We start from the raw sequence: 24,162 nt of genomic DNA on the forward strand, positions 1-24,162 counted from the left end.
AGCAGACTAACAGATATAGAGAAGAAACCAGTGGGGAGAGGGAAGGGGGGAGGGACAAAGTAGGGGTAGGGGAAAAAAGGGTTATTATGGGATTATGTGAAATCATGTGTGTGAAACTTTTTAAAATTGTAAAGCACTATAGAATTTTTTAAAATCTTTCATTTACATAAGTAAATAAAGTCCTTCAAAAACACAAATGAATAAGTAGTTAAAAGAAGGTCTAAAAGCAATAAAATTTATTTTTTAAATCTAAAAAAAAGATGTAAATCCACTTATTCAGAAAGCATAATGTATTGTATTCAGAAAAAGTGTTTAAAATTTACATCTAGATACATCATAGAAAAATTCAGAAATCCAAGTACAAAGAAAAGATATTAAAAGCAGCCAGCAAGATAAAGCAGATCACCCAAAAAGTTATGAAAATAAAATTCACTGAGATCTTCATGGCATCGATAATAAAGTCCATGAACAGTGGCATAATATCCCCAAAGAAATGAGGAAAAAATCAATATAAATCAAGGATCTTAAGCCAGATCGGTAGCTGGTCTCCAAAGATACTAACCATACCTCTCAATATTCATGCCACTGTGTAGCACTCTCCCACAATGAACTAGAGACAGTTCTGAGACTGGCTTCAATCAATAGAATATTTCAGAAATGGTGATCTGATAACCCCAGGCTTAAAAATTAAGAAAGCCTGGCAGCGTCTGCTTTTGTACTTTTGAAAGCCCTGATTCTCCATGTCAGTAGTCCAGCTATTCTTCTGGAAAGAGCCCATGACAGAAAGAGGCCATAAGGAGAAGTCAGGTGGAAAGAAAGAGACCCTGAGACTACCTGGAGAGAGAACGAGGCCCAGCCATTTCAGCATACCAGCAGATTCTAGGCTTCCAGCCACCACTGCCAGGGCTCCAGACATGTGAATAAACCCATCTTGGACTTCCCAGCCTCAGCACCATCTTACTGCAATGCATAACAGACCCTAAGCAAGATAAACCAAAGAACAATCCAACTGAGACCCCAAACAACCCACAGAATCAGGAGAACTAGTAAAATGGCTGTTGTTTGGAATAGTTTGATATGAAGAAATAGATAACTGAAACACACAGCAAAATTCTATTTCAAGAAAAACAATACACAAACAAATGCTCATGGATTAGAAGAATTAATATTCAATACTACCCAAGGTGATCTATAGATTCAATACAATCCCTATCAAAATCCCAATGGTACTCTTTATAGAAATAGAAAAAAATTTTCTAAAATTCATATAGAACCAAAAAAGACCCTGAGTAAGCAATCTTGAGTAAGAACAAAGCTGGGGGCATCACATGTCCTGATTTCAAAATATATCACAAAGCTACAGTAACAACAGTATGGTACTGGCATAAAAACAGACATAAAGACCAATGGAACAGAATAGAGAGCCTAGAAATAAATCCACACATCTATAGCCAACTGATCTTCTACAAGAATACCAAGAACACACAATGGGGAAAGGCTACCCTATTCAATAAATGGTTTGGGGAAAACTGGATACTCATATGCAGAATGAAATTGGACTTATCTCACACCACATGCAAAAATTAACTCAAAATGGATTAAATACATAAACATGCTGACTGGAAGGAAAATCAAAACTTTCATTGCTTAAAGTCGATGCAAGAGTTTACATAGAAAACTTGAAGGAATTCTCGAAAACAAATATTAGAAATAATGAGAAGGTTTAGAAAGGCGGCTGGCTTCAATACCACTGTAGAAAAATCTAATGCATTCATATATATATATTTATATGAGAAAACAAAAATTTTGCATACCATTTATAATAGCAGTTAAAATTATAAGGTATCTAGGAATAAGCCTAGCAAAGCATGTGTAGTACATATGTGGGACTTTGATAACACTTCATTGAAAGACATTATAAAACTACACAAATTGAAGCATACATTATAGGTAACAGATTTAAAGACTTAATATGCTAAAGATGTCATTTTTCTCCAAATTGACCCATACATCAGAGGAAATTACTAGCAAAATCCCAGAGTTTGTTCTTGCGGACCTTAACGAACTGATTCTATTTTATACGAATGGGAAAGTTTCAAGAAAAACAGAAACAAAAATTCTCCTGAATAAAAAGAATATGATATGGCTTACCTATCAGATATCGACTTTTTAATTATAAAGCCTTAATAACTATGACGGTGTTAGATTGGCTCAGAACTATGTAAAAAGACTGACCAATGGGACAGCTCAGAAGAAGAAAACTTGTTATGTGACAGAGGAGGCTTTGCAGATTGTTAGAGAAAGAAAGAATCGTTCAATAAATCATGCTGGTAAAATGTTATCCACATGGAAAAAAAAGAATTCCTACCTCACACTGTATATAAAAGTCAATTTCAGATGGATCAAAGACTTACTTGAAATTCAAACCTTTAAAATTATAAGATAATAAAGAGGACCATTTTTATAATTTAGGAGATATAAGTATTTTAGGACTGAGCAAAAAGCACTGATCATTAAAGAAAAACATGATAAATCTGTCACATAAATATAAAAATACAGGCCACAAACTGACAAAGGATTAACATTGAGACCATAAACAATCCTACAAATCAACGTAAAAAGTTCAAAAATGAGCAAAGAAATTAAGATACCTCACATATAAGAAAACACAAATGTCTAACAAAAGCCATTATGAAAGGTGTCACCTTCATTGTAATCAGAGCATTGCAGATTAAAACCACATGAGATCCATTTTACACCTATTAAATTTTCCAAATTACAAAATCTGACAATATACAAGGCTAGAAAAGATAAAAAGCAATAGTGGGAGCATGAAATTTAGTTCTACCAGTTCGTAAAACTTGTAAAATTGTACATGTGCCTACCCTATGACTGAACATGACTTCTAGGTAGATACTCTAAAGAAGTGCTTACACAAATACACTTTGAGTGAAGAATAATCATAATAGTACTATTCGTTTTAGCAAAAAAATTGAAACTACCCAAATGTCCATCAGTAAGAATACTGATAAATAAAATACTAAGTTATTCAATAGAATATTATATAGAAGTGAAAATGAACTTTACACAATTATAAATGGAAAAGCAAGACTATAAGACTATACACAGTAGGGTACCATTTTTACAAACGGTAAGCACAAACAAAACCAAACAAGGTATTGTATAGTGATGAATAAAAATATATTGATAGAACTAAAAAATAAAAGCAAAGGAATGATTCATAATTTCCTAGTAGTGGTTAACTTTGGTGAAGATGAAGAGCAATTAGGGTAGCGAGGTAAGGGATGGGATGGGGAGAGATAAGTAAGAAGATGTAATTGTATTGATAATATCTAATTTCTTAAGTTATGTGGTAGCTTTACCAGTTTCTCCATTTTATTATTTTTTGCAATATGATGCATATATTGTACAAATATTCTTGTGTATGACTCACATATTACATTTTAATAAGATGATCTTAAAACCAATAGCATTATATAGAAATGGCATTTTTCATGCAAAAAATTTCCCATCTAACTCTCTAAAATATTTCTTGCATAATATGGAATAAGTTTCCATTTAATAAATTAATTTCTCCTTTCATTACTGTCAAGAAATCTTTTCTGGCTCATAATTAAATAACTCTCATCTTTTCCCCAGAAATCATTCACACATGAAGGAATGAACTGCAACAAAGACCTTTTATTCTTTATATTCAAACTATGTTTTGGCCTCAAATTGTTTTTATCTTTTTTATCTTCTGAGGTGTGGATTGCTTCATTGTGTTTCTATTTCCACAGAAAATGTTCAACTGGCTTTCACCCTTTGATGAAAGAATGTTAAATAAATAGTTCATATAGGTTCTCATTTAATTGCTTTATGCTACACTGGATGGGGAAAATGCACCGCCCATGTCTAGCACTAATAGCAACAGAGCATATTATAACTTATCAATTTAGTATTGTCAGAAAGTATAGAAAATTAATGACACAATTTACTTTTCCACAAATTTACTCATTAATTTATTTAATTCACCTAATTCAACATAGCACTGACTGTTATAATTATGCTGAGTGATGATAAATGGAAAAGGGAATTTAATAACACTATGGTGTGATTTAGGATGTACAAAAGAATAGGGCTGGCACAAAGAGAGGAGTGGTCAATCCCTCCTGGAGATCAGAGACTGTCTTGACAGATAAGGAAAGAGCTGAGCTTCAACTTATAGAGTAAATGAGAGTTCTTCAGCTAAACATGGTAGAAAAAGCGAAGAGATCACGTACTAAGGCAAAGAAATTGAGAAGAAAAAAGAAATTGACACTGGCTAGTTGAATTGATGACAAATGGCAATCTTAGAATGCTGGATGAAATGTCACACACACACACACACACACACACACACACACACACACACACAAGTTGGAGGAACTCAAAAGCTGGAAAGAAAATCCCCTAGATCTGGGGAAAAAATCTCAAAAAGCTAGAATCCTCTTTCCTCCCTTGGGAACATGAGGGACTGATTCTATGAATCCTCCCACCCTCATCAGCCTGCTCCCCCCCCCACCAACCATGCACACACATCAGATGTGTGCGGTCTAGAGTCTAACGTGTACTCAGGCACATTAGATACAGCCTCCAGCTGTCAGCTGGAACTAACTCAGTCAAAAAACTGGAATCCCCAAAGGGCAGCACTGGCTATGAAATGAGAAACAACAAAAACAACCAAAATCCCTTTGAACGCTAGCTCAAGAAAGCTACAAAGAAGCACACAGAAGCTGCTCTGGGTGGAAGGGAAGGGGAGAAGAAAAGCTGATCTGATCAAAAATTATAATCAATACTCAGAAATGAATTTCTAAGGCTAAGAGTCATAGAATGGAATTAGTATGATAGTTTACTAGATTAACCATGGTAATAGATAACATAGTTAATATCATGCTCATAGGTGATAAAATAATCTGAATGAAACTTAAAAAAAAAGTGTTTACAATGATTAAAGGAATAAAAGAAGAAATAGGAAGCATAATGAAAAAACGGAGTACCTTGGAAAAAGTTTTCTTAAGACCTTTAAAACATAGCAATAGCCTTTTAGAAATGAGAATTTTAATTAATAAAATGAACAGCTTAAACAATTGACAGTAAAATTGGTAAAATATATAATAAATCTAAGGAAACCTCTGCAAATACAGCATATAAAGTATTAAAAAATATTTAAGATTAAGGTGGACAACAGAATAAATTATGTTTAACCCATTTATATTTAATATAACTGATGATTTTATTTATATGATATTTTCTCTTTAATGTCACCATGCTGTTTTCTTGTTTTCTTTCTGTTGCCACTTTGCCATATGAAATTTTACTTTTTCTTTTGCTTTTATATTATTTATATTCAATACCAGATATTTGAAAATAAGAATTACTCTCCTATTCTTGATCTCTTAAATTTTATTTTATCCTTAGCTCATTAATTTTATCTACTTATTAATTTTGTTAAGAACCAGTGAGTAGTACATTTCGTGAGCCCTTGTATTAAAAAACAAAAAAAACTTGTTTGTTAGGTGAAAACCCTAATTCCACAACGTCTTCCCTTCAAATCTTTGATGGCTTTAGTCCATTTTTCCTTGATATTTCATGCTGCAAAGAATGAGCCTAGGGCTAGACTTATTTTATTCCTTCTTAATCTGTTTGTGCTGAATGGATGCTTATAGAATTACGTTTTATTTAAATGTACATTTCAATTTGCCATGTTTTATCTAAGTATAGGGGTTTTTTTCATAAATTTTGAGATCAACACTTTCTAACTCAAGGTTTTAATCAACATCAGAAAATAACATTTCCATGCCTTTGTTGCTTCTTTTTTTTTTTTTAATTTTTATTTATTCATTTATTTATTCATTCATTTATGGCTGTGTTGGGTCTTCGTTTCTGTGTGAGGGCTTTCTCCAGTTGTGGCAAGTGGGGGCCACCCTTCATCACGGTGCGCGGGCCTCTCACTGTAGCGGCCTCTCTTGTTGCGGAGCACAGGCTCCAGACGCGCAGGCTCAGTAATTGTGGCTCACGGGTGTAGCTGCTCCGCGGCATGTGGGATCTTCCCAGACCAGGGCTCGAACCCGTGTCCCCTGCATTGGCAGGCAGATTCTCAACCACTGCGCCACCAGGGAAGCCCCTTTTGTTGCTTCTTGTATGATTGTTTTGGTCTCTTTCAATGGTGCTTATAATTATTAGGTTACATCACTTCAGATGAGTCCTTATCATAGCTTGGTGACTTTTCATCTGAGCTTTTTATCTTTGTATCTCATCCTGTTGTTCTTCATTCTTTTCCTGGTCTATCCTGATGGCTTTCTGTTTCTTAGAAATTTTGCTTATTGAATACTACTTAAACTTACAAAATAGATTTCTATAAAATCCTCCAGGTAACTGTAATTCTCATTATTCAAATTACTGTGAAATGTCAGGATGATATTCTCTTTCCTTATTTCTATAGTTTGTTTTTTGTTATTTCTGTTCTTCTTTTGAAGTCTTGGTACTGATTGGTATTGATTTTTTTTTCCTTAAGACATCATGGAGGACTTGGGCTTTTTCTTATCCTTGAATGAATATTTTTCTGCCCACTTTCAATTTGGTTGCTGTTTGAATCTCTTTCTTAGATCTAGAGGGCAGATCCATGTGCATAATTTCTAAACCAATTTTCAGTGTCTAGTCATTTTTACTGAGTATAATTTCTCTGGACGAAGGTGTAACCTTCTCCTATCTGTGCTGACTGGATTTCCAACGCTTTGAGTCGACTAAGTGTATGAAAATGTGCCACACTCAGCATGCATATCTTTTAGGGATCTTATCACCTCTACCATTATCCCTACACTTTTGGCAATTTCATTTTTGACAATGCAATACACTGCCTCTAATTTCTCTCCACATTCTGCCCTGTTGTTTCTGAGGGATATGGAAATACAGCAAAGGAGAGGCAAAGAAACACTCATCTAGTCACTTCCACAAATGATATCTGTGTATTACAGGGATACATTTTTATTCTCATTGGTATATATAGACTATGGGATCAACAATCAGGGGCAGGCAAATTGGTTTTCTATTATCTTTCTGTCAAATAGAGCTGCTTTGTTTTATGATGTAAAGTACATGTCAGGTACAAATTATTTTTATTAATCCTTTGCAATCTACTCTATAGACAGTAGAAATACTAGATTCTAGCAATAGGTTACCAGTCAGAATCAATTTTTAGAGTAAAGCTCTCATCTTTAATATATATATGTATATATACATATAAAATGTATATGTATATGAAGTACATATATCTATATATTTTAGGGGCTTTTGAAAGAGAATGTCTTAGTCTGTTAGACTAATACATTTAAATAGGAAGCTCCAGGATATTTCTGGTTTTAAATCTTACCTTACCATGATATACAGGAACATGGATTAACTCAGTGCCAATTGGGAGATATATATATATCCCAAGAAGCAAAAGCAGGTACAAATGGATCGTGTCTATATTTCTATGTTGTCTCTCACTTACCTAATACTAGGGAAAGTTTAACTTCATCTCCTAGCCACAACCCAATGTTCTACTATTGTCAGTTTCCTAAATTAGAAACAGTGGTAAAGAGCAAATAATCCACTTCTCGATTTCTAGTCCTGCAGCCTCAAACTAAATAGATGATGGCTACGTAGAGTCATGATTAGGAATAGGGTTATGTTGAGTCCAGACCAAGCTTGCACACTTCTCACGTACAGTCCTTCCTTGGTATCCAGATGCAAAAGATTGATTCTAGGACCCCCAGAGGTACCAAAATCTGTGGATGCTCAAGTCTCTTATGTAAAATGGTGTAGTCTTTGCATATAACCTACACACATCTTCCCATATACTTTAATCATCTCAAGATTACTTACAATACTTAATACAATGTAAATGGTATATAAATAGTTGCCAGTGCATGGCAAATTCAAGTTTTGCTTTCAGGAACTTGCTAGAATTTTTAAAAAATATTATCAACCCACAGTAGGTTGAATCCTCAGATGTGGAACCTGGGAATAACTGTACAAGTTCTTAATCTCATTGAGTTTCAGACTTCTCACTGATAAACTGAAGGTAGGGTGGTGGGGAGATTGTACATAAGGAACCTGGCAAATGGTAACTTCTCGATTAATAATAGTTTTTATTTCTTTCTGAACTTGTTTCTCCCTCTGATGTTTTTTCAAAGAAAAGAAATTTCCCTTCAGAACCAAAGAATAGAAAGGTTCCCTTCTACCTTTCTTATTAGGAAAAAAAAGTTAAGTATTAAATGAAAAGACAGAAAATAAGATCAGGGTTACTATTATTCATTGTATCCTATTTGTTGTTAGCATTTCATTTCTGATTTCATTTCTGGCTGGTAACTCAATATGTATATTAGTTTTAATTGTGGGGATCTTTTTTAATTATAAAAATTAGGAGAGAAAGGAAACTGCCTATATGGCAAATATAAACTCAAATTTAATTTATTTTTAAAAAGATCAGGTTAATCTTTTCCCACATCAACGGAACGCTCTTAAACATAGAAATTATAATCATCATATCACATCTTTGTGTTTAACCATATCATAAATTTTTTGAAAACAAGGATTAATTTTATCTCTTTTGTGTCAATCTTTTCACATAGCATACTTGTGGACCCGTTACAGCTAAAATCATTACCCTTCTGGATCCACAATATTTTATTTCCATATTAAAAATATTTCATCATATTTCAATAGTGATATTTAAATACATCTGATTACACTTTTAATCATTTAAGTTTCTTTGTTTACCATCAAGTCAACTAGAGACATTAGGGTCTAACTCACCCGTTGAGGTATAAAGGTATGATTCTGTTTGTTGTGGCACTAGCTGTTCTTTTATGATCTATCTCAGACCGAAGATTTTTTTTACCAGGGTGTGGAGAACAAGGTAGGAATACAGTGATTGGCTTCTGGAAAAGATGTGTTGATGGGTGCTGAACATGAATCAGAGGGCTTGTGGATAGTACTGAGTAGGAAGTATCTTTCTGAGTTTTTAAATATGCCACCAGAGATGGGTCAATTGGTTGGACCTATACAAAGAAAAAATAGATGTATATTCCTATATTTTAATAGCAGAAGATACAAAGTATCAGCACATTTCTAAGTCAATTTCCTGAAAATTTAATAGAACATAGTTTTATACATTTTTCTCTACATTGTTGGTTGGAATCTACACTATATTAATTTATAAAAGATCACAGGATTTGGTCTTCTTTTTACAAAGTCTTTCTGAAATCTAGGTTCCTTGCTCTATGTTATAAATAACTGAGAAACACTCTTAATTGTAGGCAAAAAAAATGACCTAGAAAACAAAATAGACATTTTATATAATTTCTAATTAGAACTATTGTTAGATCAAGTGATCTTCAGAAACTAGAAAAACAAGACTATATTTATCTGTTTCCTCTCACATAAGAATGGCTGATAAAAATAGCTAGCATGATTCCAAAATTTCAAAGTTTATGGAAAATATTCATGAATAAATTGTGTATAATATGATTTCTTCCTAACTTTTCTTCTTTGCTTACCACTTGTGGTACAACTGGGAGAAATTAGGAGAGCATGAGGGAGAGTTAGGCTAGAAGGAAATATTGAGGAACTATGTCTTCTAAAATGTACATTGATACGTCATTGTACACTTTGTAAATAATGTTTGTATGTATTAAATTCTCATCCCAGAAAAGGACTGTTTAATAATTAAATATAACCAAATATTTACAATCATAAGTATTTTAATTGATTAGCCTCTCTTTTAACCATCCTCTCAGGTGGAAATCTTGAATCATACGGAAGTCCCAATGTCTGGCATTAATTCTATCATAGATACTCAACATTTATTTTTGTCAACAAATATCATAAATAAAACAACACAAAAAATTAGCTAGAAAAATCTTTAAAATAAGGCAGGGATTTATTTTGGAATGAGCTTTAATATGCTCCAAATCATCACTATATCAATGATGACACTGTAAGGTCATTAAAAGTATAAGAATTCATTTACTGTTATATTAAATATTTATATCTTCTCCATCCTTTTCGGATGATGTTTGATGACCCACAAAATCTAGGAGAAGAAACTCACCAGTTTTTAATATTTACCTTTAATTGTACAAGCACTGGTGAGCTGAAAACTCCTGGAGGATAATTTAAGGATATTCGAGAATCCATGCTTGGCTTAAGAGTAAGGCCTTTCTTTGTTACTGTAAAGGACTCTTTCTTTAAACAAGACACAACAGAAAAGGTACCCAACTTATAAACTTTCACTTCAGCACAGGTCACCTGTGTGGATTTAAGGACATTAAGACAATGACATTAAAGGACATTAATAGTGCATTGCTCTGGAAGTACATGCTGTACATATTCTCTGGCTGTGGGAAAAAACAACAACAACAACAACAACTATATGCTGTCCCTGTAATCTCCCACAATTGAGAATTACTTCATTAACCCCAAATGGATGGTCCTTTCATGAGATGAAGTAGAAGTAGATATTAGGAGTTTCTCAAATTTGAACTACACGATAGAAAAGAGAGAAATAAATGTATTTTTAAATTTAAATTATTCCCCCCAAAAGGTAAATCGATAATGGGCAATCACATTTAGTGTTTTCACAAATATTAATTATATTTGGAGTCCTGTCCTCCTTTACCAGAATGGACTTGGACTTTAAATATTGGCCTTTATCCAGAAGATTTAACAATGTTTTAGGAATTCCAAGGACTGAAAAATTTCATCATTTGGGTAGTTTACACAAATCCTACAGCACCTGTACTATCAGCAAATTCTTCCTGCTGACAATTCACAGTCTCTTGATAAAGTAATTTTCTCTGTCATTTTCTCTATTTCTCTCTTCCATGCAGGGGGAACAGATGATTGCAAAGAGACACATTTGTGTTTCTTTTTTATATAGTGACATTTAAATTTGGAATGCATATATGCAGGGACATATTCAAGCTTTTTTATCACACAAAAAGGAATTGAGTACATAAATGAAAACAAAATTATCTACTCATATAATCACCAAAGCTTAAAATGAAGAGGAAGACTTAGAAGTAATCTGGTCTATTCATGCTTCCCTAAACACCAGCTGGGCTCCACCCAGGCATGAGAGGATAATCATGCAGACACACACACAAACATTTCAGGGACAGTAACAATGGAAAATAATCTATCATTTGAAAACTGACTAAGGAAGAGATTTCACAATATCATGTCATGAATCCATTGTTGGGAAAATTCAGGGCATGATGGATGTTCTTAATTGGCTGGAGGGAAAATGGTGAGAGGTAAGAAAGAAAGGTTCTCTGGGAACTCATTATGGTTGCCATGCAGTTGGAGTACATTTGGTAGGTTCTTGGGAAATGGAAGGGTTTTTAAGCAGGGGTGTGTCAAGAGCAGAACTCTGATGATGGTTTATCTGACGCCAGAATTAGAATTCTTAAATGTTGTATGAACCACATAAAAATTTGGAAGGAACCTAGAGTTTAAATTTTCTTGAGCTAAATATAGGGATAACAACCATTAGAAAACTATAAAAGAAAATATATGCTTTTTTTTTTTTTCAGTAGACAATGGCTCTCTTATTTTTTTCTTTTGCATTTTCTATTCACTAATCATCTTGCATGCCCATTTGGTGAAAAGCACATGTGCTATGAACTGTTTTTTGTTTTCATTATGATAGTCACACAGATGGGTCAAGATTAAAAAGCCACACGTAAGAGCAATGATAAGTAGACTATTATACTTACAGACTTCCTAGACTAAATATAAAATATCTTAGTTGCATGAATTGGCATAAATAATTAGAACAGGCTTAGTTTTCATATTCAACTGTATAACTTTGTTTGTAACTCAGAAAAGACCCAAATCAGAAGAGATAAATTAAAAAGAATTGTTTGCATGTGTGGCTTTTTTTTTACATTTATTCCCTGCCCTCTTCTTCAAATAATGATACCTTATATAAAGCTGAAAAGACAAATATTTTAATTATTTAAAAATAAGTTCAGTGACCCACAGAAGAACCTTAAACTTTAACTCCCATCAACTCTCTGCTAAGTTTAATAATTATGTGTATATTCTTTCTTCAAAACATATGAATTTGTCACCATAGATGGCTTCAGAGTTATTATAAGAAAGTCTACCATGAAAACGATAATTTATTAACTACTAACATGTGTTTATAGACTTCCTTTTATCTTCTTAAGTGTATTTTCTCATTTAATCCTTATTACCCTATCAGGTAGATACTATTATTGTATTCATTTTTTAGATGAAAAATATTGAGTCATATCAAGGTTACATAATTTACTCAAGTTCACATAGCAGGAAAGTGTAGGAACCAAACTTCAGACCCAGCCAATCTTCCGCGACAACCCACATCCTAACTACCACATATACTGTTTTCCATGTACAGACTAATAACTAGACTTAATAACTATCTCAAGGCATACACATACATACACACACAAATTGTTTAGTTTTTACATATTTTCCTAACCCATGAATGATAAAAATAAAGCTAGTGTCATCTGGGGACTCTAGAATTCTTAAATTTAGACAGAGGTCCATCCCATTAGAAATGTTAGTCTAAAGCTAGTCTAAGGTGTGAAGCTAATTAAACCATGATGTTGGCTTTGCTTCCCAGGCAAAAATATGACACTTGCTGGGTCCTAGACTCAAGTTCTTCACTCCCAAATTTGACCAATAAGCTCTGCTCTTTTATCTTTATGGATAGCAAAACAAAACAAAACAAAAACAAAAAAACACATGAATTCACTGGCATAAATCTTATCAACCCTTCCATTTTATACCAATGGAGTAATTTTATCTGTACTATGATCTGGTAGTCTGAGTAATAGTTAGAAGAGAAGTCAAACAGCAAATGTAGGTGTAGTCAAGGATTTACCAACCTTGTAACTTCCTCTCATTCCTTCCAGTGAATTTGGAGTCAGGTAATTTGCTTGAAGGTCTACATCAGACACTTTCACCATGATGTCTCTGTAATTTCCCCTGTAACGTGCAGTAAATGGAATTGCAATGCATATTGGAAATGGAATTCTCTTTTCCTTATGTGAGCACTCTACAGTGATAACATTGCTGACCAATTCTTCATTATCACTCACTATTAAAGAACTCATGTTATTAATTATCCGGCATTCTAGATGTTGTAGAACATAGGATGGTGCTGTAATATAACAAGACACTTGGGTGAGAGTATCATCACTCAGCACATCAAGATACCTGCAGGGGAAAAGAGGACATCATTTTTTCAGATATTTGATTTATAGACTGTATAGTGAAATGCCTAAGAGCACAAGCTCTAGAGCCACGTTGTCATGGTATGAATCCCTGCTCTCCCACTTAGTAACTCTGTGACCTTGGGCAAGATACTTAAACTCTCTATGCCTCAGTTTCCTCAACTGTAAAATAGTGATAAAATAATACCTATCTCATAGGAAGAATGAGAATTAAATGAACTATTATACAGTAAGTAATTAAAAAGCTGTGCCTGGCACATAGAAAGTACTATATATATTAAGCTATTGTTACTATTGTTATTACTATTATTATTTAAGCAGATGATTCATTCTTGTTTTGTTCACTTCAAATATAAATCTGAAGATTGCTGAAGCTTCTTGATAAACCAAATACTAGTGCCTGAATAGTCTTCTAAATTTGGAGGAAAGGTATAGATATGGTAGTGGAATTGTTTATTACATTTTTAAGAAAAATAGAGAAAGGTACAAAAGTGCTGTGAATGTATGTTTAATCAAAGTAAATAGAAACAGAATATTTACAGTCCTCAAAGAATCAATCCAAAAACTGATTTTGAAAATTGGTTTTACTCTTGCTTTTTGTACCATCACCTTTGCCTAAGATTTTAGAGTCTTATAGATTTGAATTCAATTTTGAGATCAGTCACTATTTGTTTGACCTTTAACATTTTAACAGTTAACCTTTAACTATTATTTTAAAATAGCTAATATTTTAGCTCTTTCTATGTACCAGGTTTTAAGCTATACATTATTTCATTCAAATCCTCACACTATGGATATGAGGTACTACTCACCCATGGGCAGGTACTACTGTAATTACTATTTTACAGATAAAGAAACTGAAGTTTAGAAATTTTAACTTGCTGAGGATCACACAGATGGTAAGTTGTAGAATCAATAAATGAGCCCATCTATCTTTAACACAAAAGCCCAAACTTTCTAATATAGTATCATACTTCCTCAAATCATTCCAAAACACTGGTTTCTTTATCCATTACAAACTGAAACGAATACCAGATCCACAATAATGTGAGGGTTGAATGAGATTAAATATTTCAACTTCTTATAGTAGTGGGTTAACGTAAATGAGTGTTCAATAAATGTTAGCTCTCTATATTACAACTACCAGCTTGCATTTCCCCTCTTCTCGCTATTTCTCATTTCATACCAGTGAAATGATTGAAATATAAACAATGTCAAAAAGAAATGAGGATCTTTATAAAATGCAGCATTAATATCAAGTTCTAGAATAATCAGCTTTTAACTATTTTTCAGTTAGTAAATTGAATGTTATAGTGCCCTTTAACACAGAAATCTAGAAAATATGTTGAAATTTCAGAGAGGGTTATTTATTTATATTTACAATTCTGAACCCATAAAGTTAGAAGGAATAGAAAATTATCCAGCACATGGGTCTGTTTGAGTCTTCTCTGATCATGGTGATAATGGTATTTCAGAAAATTAGATACATTGTTTAATATAGGATACAATGATCCAGTATTTTTTTAATCATCATAGCATTACTTTATTCATAAATTAATTTAAATCTTTAATATCATAAAATAGACAGTGTTCAAATTTCCCATTGTTGTTTTTAATTAGTTTCTTTTATCTGGATCCAAATAAAAGCCACAAATTGCAGTCAGTAGAACGTGTGTTTACCTCTTTTGCATTATATATGTTTCCCCTCAATTTCTTCTGTCCTTCCTTCCTCCCTCCTTTCCTCCTTCCTCCCTCCGTCCCTCCCTCTCTCCCTTCCTTCCTTCCTTTTGGTCTTACTCTCACTCTCTTGGTCTCTTGCTCTCAGGCTGGGGGGATACTACAGATCCAGTCTTGTATAACTTTAAAAATGACTCTCTTTTGTGCCCTGGAAACCCAACTCAATACACTCTTCTTGCAAAAGACTGACAGACGAAGTAGGGCAAGGGGCCCTGTAAATGCTTCCATTTCCCCTAGACCTAATCAAATAGATCTAGTCCAGCCACTAAAATAATCACATTGGTTTATTCTAGTGTTGTTTCCCTTTGTATACACTAAGACAACTACCCTGGAAGAGATAGGCTTTTTTCAAAACACTCTCCAGGGAGGAATCACAACAGATTGTGAGCTAGGTTTTGTTTATGACTCTCATCTTTCTTGTGGCATGATGGCTTCCTAGTCTGAGGAATTGCAATGAGTAGTCATCTTCTGAAACATGCAAGCCAAGCAAAATTGGTTTGCATGACACAAAGAGGAAATCACTAACTAGGAAACACCTAAAGGAGGTGTTAGAGGGAGTGGTTCAGCAATGACTCATTAGTTGATGCTTTGAGTCATTTCTGAATGTGAGGATATGAAGTGTTAATGTTTTTCTCAAGTGAAATGGGCAACCGCATATTGACTACTTTAATAGTTGTTTTGCAGGGGCAGTAAGCCTTTCAAACCAGGGGGGTCTTTCACGGGCTAAATATTACTGCTGTGACATCTATAGAATTCATTAGATTTTTAGACATTTAGGGAAACTTACAGCTAAACCAGCTCAACCTCTTCATTTTATAGATGAGACAACTAAGGTCAAAGTGAGCAAAATGACTTGCCTGAGATCATAGACTCATTTATGGTGTTGTCCTGGAAATGGTATTGTATTCTGAAAGAGCAGACACGGGATAAGTGAAGTTTGGTTGTGTGTGGGAGGTGGAGAAAGTGAGGGTTGTTGGAGGTGAAATAAATCAACATACTAATATTTAGCTGAGAGTGAACATCTTCCAAGCAACAAGGTACTAGGCCCTTTAGGTGATTTTCTCATTTGACCTTACCAAATAATCCCAGCAATAATTTCTATAAATAAGAAAATGGGGCTAAGAAATGAAACAAGTTGCCCAGGGTCACAGAACTAGTAAGTAATAAAACAGGAGATAAATTTAAGTCTGTCTGTCTCCCAAGCCAATTATTTTTTTTTTATTATTATTATTCCCCATTACCTTCTAAGGGTCTTAATTTTGCTGTGAAAATATGGCTTGTGAATATTTTATTTTATTTGGACAATTATGGATTATTATCCCCTTGTATAGGGGAGATAATTCACAAAATAGATCAGTCAATTTCAATATATTTTTTCGAAGTCATGGGCTCTTTGAGAATCTGGTGAAAGCTCTGGACCATCTCCAAGGAGACAAAATAGGTGTGAAAATATACATTCAATTTTAAGAACCTCCCGAAGCTTATCCATGAGCCCTCCCAGAGTTCTACAGACACGGGTTAAGAATTTATGATGATTTATAAATAAAATAAATGTGAGAATTCATTTGAGGATATAAATAAAATAAATCTGGGGCTGGGAAATTCTCTTCTAATATTTGAACTCTGCAGTCTCCTAGTTTTTTCTTATGATAATCTAAAGAGTAGTGATTTAGGGAAGTGTCCATATTCTTGACAATTGTTCATTTTAACTACTTTCTTATATAGTCAATTCTTTCTTCCTTTAAAGAAACCTTTAATATTTTTCCTGAAACTAAGAAACAAACAATATTAGTAATAGCAGCCATAAACATTTTTATGGGAATAATTTAAACTGAATTATTGATTTGTAATATCTTTTGGAGATCTGAAATATAGATATAAAATTTTATTCGTGTATAAATATTGTTTTATATACAAGTAGAAACACACATATAAGCAGGAATATACAAGCACCTCTCACATTGTATTTACTTACTCCTTTTCCATGATGTTATTCTTTTGCTTTAGAGTCTCTGAATCACTGGGAAGAGGACTATTCACATATTTACTGGAGATATCACATGTTGTTGAGGATGTGGTAATCTCTTCACTTTGGCTTTCTGAGGTCTCTTGAATTTCTCTTTCTCTTGTCTGGATTATGTCATGTGTCTCTTCCCTGTTGCCATTTATGTTCTCAATAGTCATATGTTCTATTTGTTTATCATCTTCATTTCCTGCATTATCTGGGAATATTTTGTTCTGTGACTCTTCTTGCCCTGTTACATCTCCCTTCAATGATGTATTGTTTTCTTTTCCCACTAGTTCTGAACTCCTATGTATTTTATTTTTTTTTAACTGGACCTGGTTTGTGTAATGCCTTTCCTCTCCATTTGTGGGAGAAACAGTAGCTGTTTCTATGACATTTTGTTCCTCTCTTGCAGCAATGTCTGTTGCTTTGATATCTTGAATGGCGGACATTGTCTTCAGTGGAGTGCATTCATCATGCATGCCGCATAAATTATATATCTCCTTTTCTTCTTTCTTTAGAAATGTAGCAGTGCTCCCCAAATATTCACTTCTTTTCATGAGGCAATCTATGAATGCAATGATTTCTACACACACATACACACAGAGACACATTAAAAAGAGTAAATACAAAACTAAACCAAATTATGTTTTTCCACTGACATGTAATGAAATATGGAGAAATTAACCTAGAAATCTACAAAGACCCTTACTAGGCTTTTAAGCCTACCTCCCTTCTGAAGAAGTCATTTGCACAACTGTAATTCTTTTAACACATCTAGAAGTTGGGGATAAATTGCTTTTTAACATAGTAGAAAAGACTAAATCTAATCCCTCTTGCTTGTGAAAATGCTTTGAATATTTGCAGAAAGGTATCATGACCCCCCTTCATAAGATGCCATTCAACTGAAGTCAACATCTCCCTCAGTCATTCCTCATTTGGTATGATTCTGAGAATTGTTTTTCTTCTTTGAATGTACTATACAGTTTATCAATGACACACATATAATTATTCACCTAAAGTTTAGCAGAGCTCTCCAGATGAGACTTGGGTAGCAGGCATATCATAGCTACATTATTTCTGCTGATGCAGATGCTGTATTTTATTGGGTACTTTGTTTGCTATTATGATTGGATTAGGTTTATACTACTTCTCCTGCTGGACTTGTGATGACTGGAAATTTTCAAATGAGTCTTTCAAAGAATAGCTCTAATTATATCAATTCTTTGATTAGAACCTGGCTACTCAAGGACTAATAAACCAAGTGAAGCCTCTTTGCTCTGGTGTAAACCCTCACCATGATCTGATCTGATATAATCTCTCACTCCATCCCCATTTCTTATTATTTTCCTATTTGTTCATTCCTCCTCTCCTCACAGCTGGGGTCACCTGATGGCTTCTTACAGGCTTAGCAACTCTGCAATCTTTAGAATTCAATTCTGAACTCAGGAATATGTAATTTAAGGCCCTATAGCTCAGTGTTTTCAAAATTATCAGTAAATCTTCCTTTAACTAGTCTAGCCTTATCATTGGGCTCCAGTTCTGACAACTTGTTTTTTTGTCTTGTATCTGAGACCCTGTCTTTATTTTGAACTCCTATTCTGGTAGCTGAGTCATCATCATTTTCCATGAATGATCATTTGTGTTGCCTAGGACCACATTCAGTTCTCTCCAGAGATTCCATTCCTGGCTATGAGATCCAGCTGATGGTCTCTAGGTCATGCTGCCTTTGGACAGATTTCCCTCATGTCCACAATCTGCCCTCTAGACTGAATTTCTTAACGTTATCTGGATTCCTGATTGATGAGACCTGCCTGCTTGCCTTGACACTACATTATTTAGAGTTAGATTTGATGATGCTACCTATCTTCTTATCTAGAGTAACTTGTTGTTGTCTGAGATCATAGACATCAGATACCATGTTCTTCCTGCCATGCTGTATTTCGCATCCATAACTGGCCCTATTCCCAAGAACCTGCACCCCACTTCATGTGTGTGGGGGAGTCTAATTTCATATCCAATCCCACCCCATTCTTCCCAGTGTTTTTTCAATTAACACGTTCAAGTTCAAATAAGTCTAAAAATAGAGTATCATACTCCAATATGAAAAAACTGCTTGTCCTGCCTCACACTAAGCCTATATTTTCCTACTTCTAAGTGTTGGGTCCTACTAATAACATCTCTGCTGGAATGCTCTTTTAAGGCCCCCAGTTTCTGGCTGCATAAATCCAATTCATTCCTTAAGCTTCAGGTTAGATACTGCATTTGTGCTAGTGAAATTCCCCACTCTAAAAATGGAATCTCACCTATTTCTGAAGACTTAACGCATTTCATTTTTATGTCTCTAATGGAATTAGCCTCAAAGTCCCTTGCATTATTCTGCAATTGCCTTAACTGATTTCCCATGTTAAATTGTTGGTCCCTTGTGGACAGAGACTCTATCCCGGTTTTTGTATGCTCCTTAGCGCTCTCACAGTGGCTACGCAATCAATATTTTTTAGAGAAAGAATAAAGGAAATACTTGCCTTGTCTCCAGGTACAATGATTCTCTTTGTCAAGCAGTACATACAGCTGCTGGCAGGTGGAGCGCAGAGTCCCTGCAGTGTGTTCCAAGAGTTGGTGAAGGGCCCCACTGAGTTCTTGACCCAGAAAGACCACTGTGGCTATCCAAGTGGCCCCGCCAGCCCCTTCACAATGGTCTTCACCCAGGAGCGCCTGCTTTAGCATCAGGTTTTGTCTCCAAATCTGCTTCAATATTTGGCCTAGTTTACCTGAACCTATGTCTTCTGTATCCATTTTATGCTCCACAGGTGGAATGTTTCCTAACAGCAAAGCCTAAAGGTTTACCAAATTCAAGCTTGGCTGTGGTTTTTTTCTTCTAAAATCTAGGAGATGATCCAAGTCAGCTAGCCAAGCGCTTTCCTGCAACATAATAGTTTATTCAGCTTCTTGTTGACCAGTGAAAAGTTACTAGGTGACCAAAGGAGGGGCGTTCCTGCACCGTGGGTGCCACTGTGTACAGAATAGATTAACCACAGGGGTGGAGTTAGCTCACACAATCCCACTTTCCATGGAAGTTTTACACTTTTGATATACTATGGAAGCCTCATATACTTTTCAAGTTTTGAGGCAACAAAATATGGATTCTGTGGTAGGATGAGGAGTATATTAATCAAAGGTAAACTCTTTTAATAATACTGCTAATAATAACTCTATATGAAACTCAAAAATACTTATGAATGAACTAATATGTTGTCTGAATTACTTCAAAATAAGCTGGGCGTGTAGGAGCAGTGTATAGATGAAATAAGATTGGCTGTTAAGTTAATAATTGTTGAAGCTGGATATGGTTACATGTGGGCGTCTTTACAATTCTCTCTAGTTAGCATAGAACATTTTTAGAATAAAGAATTTTAAAAATATTACTCTGCTGGAGCAGTCTATTACCACTCTGCTCGGTTAGGTTCATCAGTACCTTCTTGTATGGCAGGTCTGCAGTGAGATCGAGATAGGTACTTGGCCTCTTTCCTCTCTGATCATTTCTCTCTAATTGGATAAAATGCTCCTCCACGAAAAGAAAGCAAACCTGAAGAGTGGCTTTCTCTGAACTAGCAAGGAATCTTCACCATGTATAATTAAAATTCAGTCACAGCACGTTCTCACCGCTGCTGGCCCCTTCGTCGGCACATTGTATATGACACCATGGCGTCACAGGACCTGATACCGGGGGGAGCCCCGGGGTCCGCGGAGAAACCCAGAGCAGCCTGCTTCTTCCTCTGCAATCCCCTCCTCTCATAAGGGAGAACACAGCACCGGAGGGAGAGGGCCGTGCATTCCGGACGGGCTCGCGTTCTCTCGGGGGCCCTGGAATGAAATGAAAGCTCCCGAAGCACAGCCTGAATCCCTCCTGCCCACAGCCATCACCTTATCTCATCTTAAGCACTGGGCCTCTTAGAGCCACACTCAAGACATCTGAAAGAGGAGACGGGGAAACACAAACCCAGTGAATAACGAATAGAAAACGAATGCCACCACAGGCGTAAATACTGCCCCAGCTGCTTGTGGTCTGCAGAGGCTGAAGGAAAAGGAAAGGAGGGGCGGTACGAAGAGGGGTGGTGAGGGTGAGGTCCGGGGTGCGGCCTCATTCTCTAGTGGAAATCTTATTTTTCAGTGACCTCTGTTCCTTTTAACGCCTGAAATATATGTGTAATTCACATTATAATGCATACGTGGCTTTAATTTGATGCCGATTCTGAAAACTTTCTATAGCATGTGCTGTGGCCCAGGCACTCTCTACATGCTGGGAACTTCAGAGAGACTTCGGAGAGAGGCAGGCACCTCAAAAGATGACTAAAATCAGCTCAGACTGTGTTGAGAGCTAGAGCAGACATATGAATTAAGAGTACCACCAAAGCTTTGAGGAGTAAAAATTTCATTCGGATTAGAGGCCTGGGAGATGTTTAAATTAGGAGCTAAATGATGAGCAGGATTTGAGCAGGCCTGACAACACAGGGAAGGAACATTCCAGCATAGGACATAATATCATCAAAGGCAGGGAGGCGAAATGGCACTGTGTGATCAAAAAGGGAAAAGGATGGCTCTAGAAGAGGGTGTATAAGTCTGGGAAGTGGCAAGAGAAATAATTATGGAGAGTCAGGAGGAGCAGCTGGAATTTTGTTTTGCAGACGAAAGAGAGAAATTAAATATTTTTGAACCAAGTAAATATATAGCCAAATCTATGCTGTAGGAATGCAGATGGTTTAAACGGTAGAGACACAAGAATTAAGTGACTTGAGGGCCCATATTAGAACAACAACAGTGCAGGCAGGGGAAGGGGATGCTTTGAGAGGGGATTCGAAGTAGAGTAACCAGAACTTGCTAAATCATCAATTAGAGGAAAAGGAATAGAAAGCACTGAAAATCCATTCATTTACTTATTTGAGAAATATTTATTGGCTGCTGGTATAGAACTGTGCTTGGTAATGGAGTATAACTAAAAATTTTGGTTTAGGTGACTGAACAGATGGTAAACCAACTGAGTTGAGGAATTTAGAAAAAAACCCATTCAACTTGATTGGTAGGTAATTTGACTAATTTTGGATTTGTTGTGTTTGAGATACACAGGACAATTCTTTGGAATATGTTAGAAATTTAGAAGTCAGAATAATATTGGCATATTTGAATGTCATCAGTCAATAGATATTGAATGTATCCCTATCTGGAAATAGAAGAGATCAATGGGGTATTTACACCATGTACATTTTAAGTATTGAATGAAACTGATAATGAAATGCTGAATCACTGGACCAATATACATTTATTCCCTTCTACAGATGTGGGAAAATTCTTTCTCAGGTCAGGGGGAAAAAAAACCCAAACATTCTTCCTCAGCCTCACTGACATTTGCTATCCTCAAGTCTAAACTTGTTCTCTGTCTGGCTTCCCCAAAATATGTAATATTTGCAAAGTGAGACCTACCACAGGCCACGCTGCGTTTACTCATTAAAACAAGCATCTGCATGTTCCTGCATCTTGTTTTCAATTAATTGATGTCACTAACCACGGAAAGAACTGACATTTGCAATCAAGATTTGTGACACCCACGGAAGTTAACTGCAAAAAAATTCATCGTGATGGGTTTAACATTGGATTAGCATCTTCATTGTGGCTACTCGTTATTATGACTACTAATACTTTCTTTTACTTTCTTTACTGAGAATTCTCTGCTTCCACTGACATTAAAGGAATTAGTATGCAGTCTTGAATTCACACAAAACATTATGTGGTTGAAAAGACAGCAGTTCTTCATATTAAAGCATCAAAGTGAGTAGAAAGAAAATTCCAGTAAGTAGGATAATCACTCATTTACCAGCTGAAGAAATAAAACTTTGCAATAGACTGAACAGCCTATTGATGCGAGTCAGGAAGGAAGGACAATAAAGTCTTTAAGTGTAAGGAACTGGGCTACTTTCCATGGAGTTTATGGTGGGGAGCAGTGGGTAAGTCAGATGTTAGCAACATTATTAGTCCTGTTACCCAATCTTGTTATTTTCTTTGAGTTCCTGTGTAGTTTCCGACACCAGACTTTGGTGCAGTCAGCCCAGATTAATTTTTCTCCGTTTGGTAACTCTCTTATTGAATGTCTTTTATCTGTTTAGAGCAAGCTCACACAACTGGATGATGAGTAGAAAGAGAACACAAAATGGTTGTTTTGTTTTTGTTTTCCCCAATAACTTATCGCACTGGGAAAATACAAATTAAATATCAAAATTCTCAATATGCATATCAATTTAAAAATGTTTTTACATTTAACTAGACAGTATAAATAAAAGTTTGTAGCCTATGAATAAAAAATTTAAAAATTAAAATGTTTTTAAAAAGCAGGTGGTCAAAATCAAAGTTAAGACTTTTGGTTAAACAATGTAGATTAAATATATATTCTATTTCTGCTTCCTCCTAAAACACCACCGTAGAAGATAAAACAATATATAAACTACAAAGGACAAAGAAAATGGGTGATAATATGATGGAGAAAAGATGTCAACAAACTTTTGGAAGATCAAAAGCAGATGGACAAGTTGTAAATGACCTAATTGAGTAAAGAGAGTCCCTCTATGGTGGAAAATAGGCTGGTTCTTGCCGTGGAATTTCAGGAGGGCCTAGGAATTAGAGACAACCAGTAGCTCTGGAAGTGAGAATGAAGTTGGCTCTGTAAACAAGTTTTGTTCCAGTTCAGTTTTGAGAGCAGGTAGATACCGAAATCCCTCTCCTCTGCCCCAAATAGCCAAGTAACAGTCTCTTTCCCACCCATTGGAAGCTAGAGATATTCTCTATGAAAAAACTGCAGCAGAGGCAGGAGGCCTGGGCTGAGCAGAAAACCAGAAGGAAGTGCCACTGTACACATAAGGGTTAAGTGAAATTCTACAATTTAAAAAAGTGAGGTCCCACTCCATTCTTCTGCTCAGCCCCAAGAACAGGGGCAAGCAAGTGTAACCTCTCAGGCAGAAGATTAGAAGTTTGTTCTCTAGAGTAACTGAATACCCCAAGAAAAAAAAAAAACAATTCATAGTGAAACTTTTAGGGTCCGTCCCCCTTCTCCCCACCCTC

General features: G+C 35.3%; 1 protein-coding gene across 1 annotated transcript in view; it reads right to left on the reverse strand.

Annotated features, from left to right (window-relative positions):
- Window positions 1–19,867, reverse strand: part of DTHD1 (death domain containing 1) — a 74,568-nt gene extending 54,701 nt beyond the window's left edge. The window contains exons 1-5 of the mRNA XM_007178835.3: window positions 19,581–19,867; window positions 17,026–17,641; window positions 12,966–13,296; window positions 10,156–10,335; window positions 8,842–9,086 (exon numbers count right to left, since the gene is read on the reverse strand). Coding sequence (XP_007178897.3) covers window positions 8,842–9,086; window positions 10,156–10,335; window positions 12,966–13,296; window positions 17,026–17,641; window positions 19,581–19,851 — 1,643 coding nt within the window. The 5' untranslated portion in view covers window positions 19,852–19,867. The remainder of the gene's footprint in view (window positions 1–8,841; window positions 9,087–10,155; window positions 10,336–12,965; window positions 13,297–17,025; window positions 17,642–19,580) is intronic.
- Between the last annotated feature and the right edge of the window lie 4,295 nt (window positions 19,868–24,162).

This window comes from Balaenoptera acutorostrata, chromosome 5, assembly GCF_949987535.1.
Source record: "Balaenoptera acutorostrata chromosome 5, mBalAcu1.1, whole genome shotgun sequence".
Lineage (NCBI taxonomy): Eukaryota > Metazoa > Chordata > Mammalia > Artiodactyla > Balaenopteridae > Balaenoptera > Balaenoptera acutorostrata.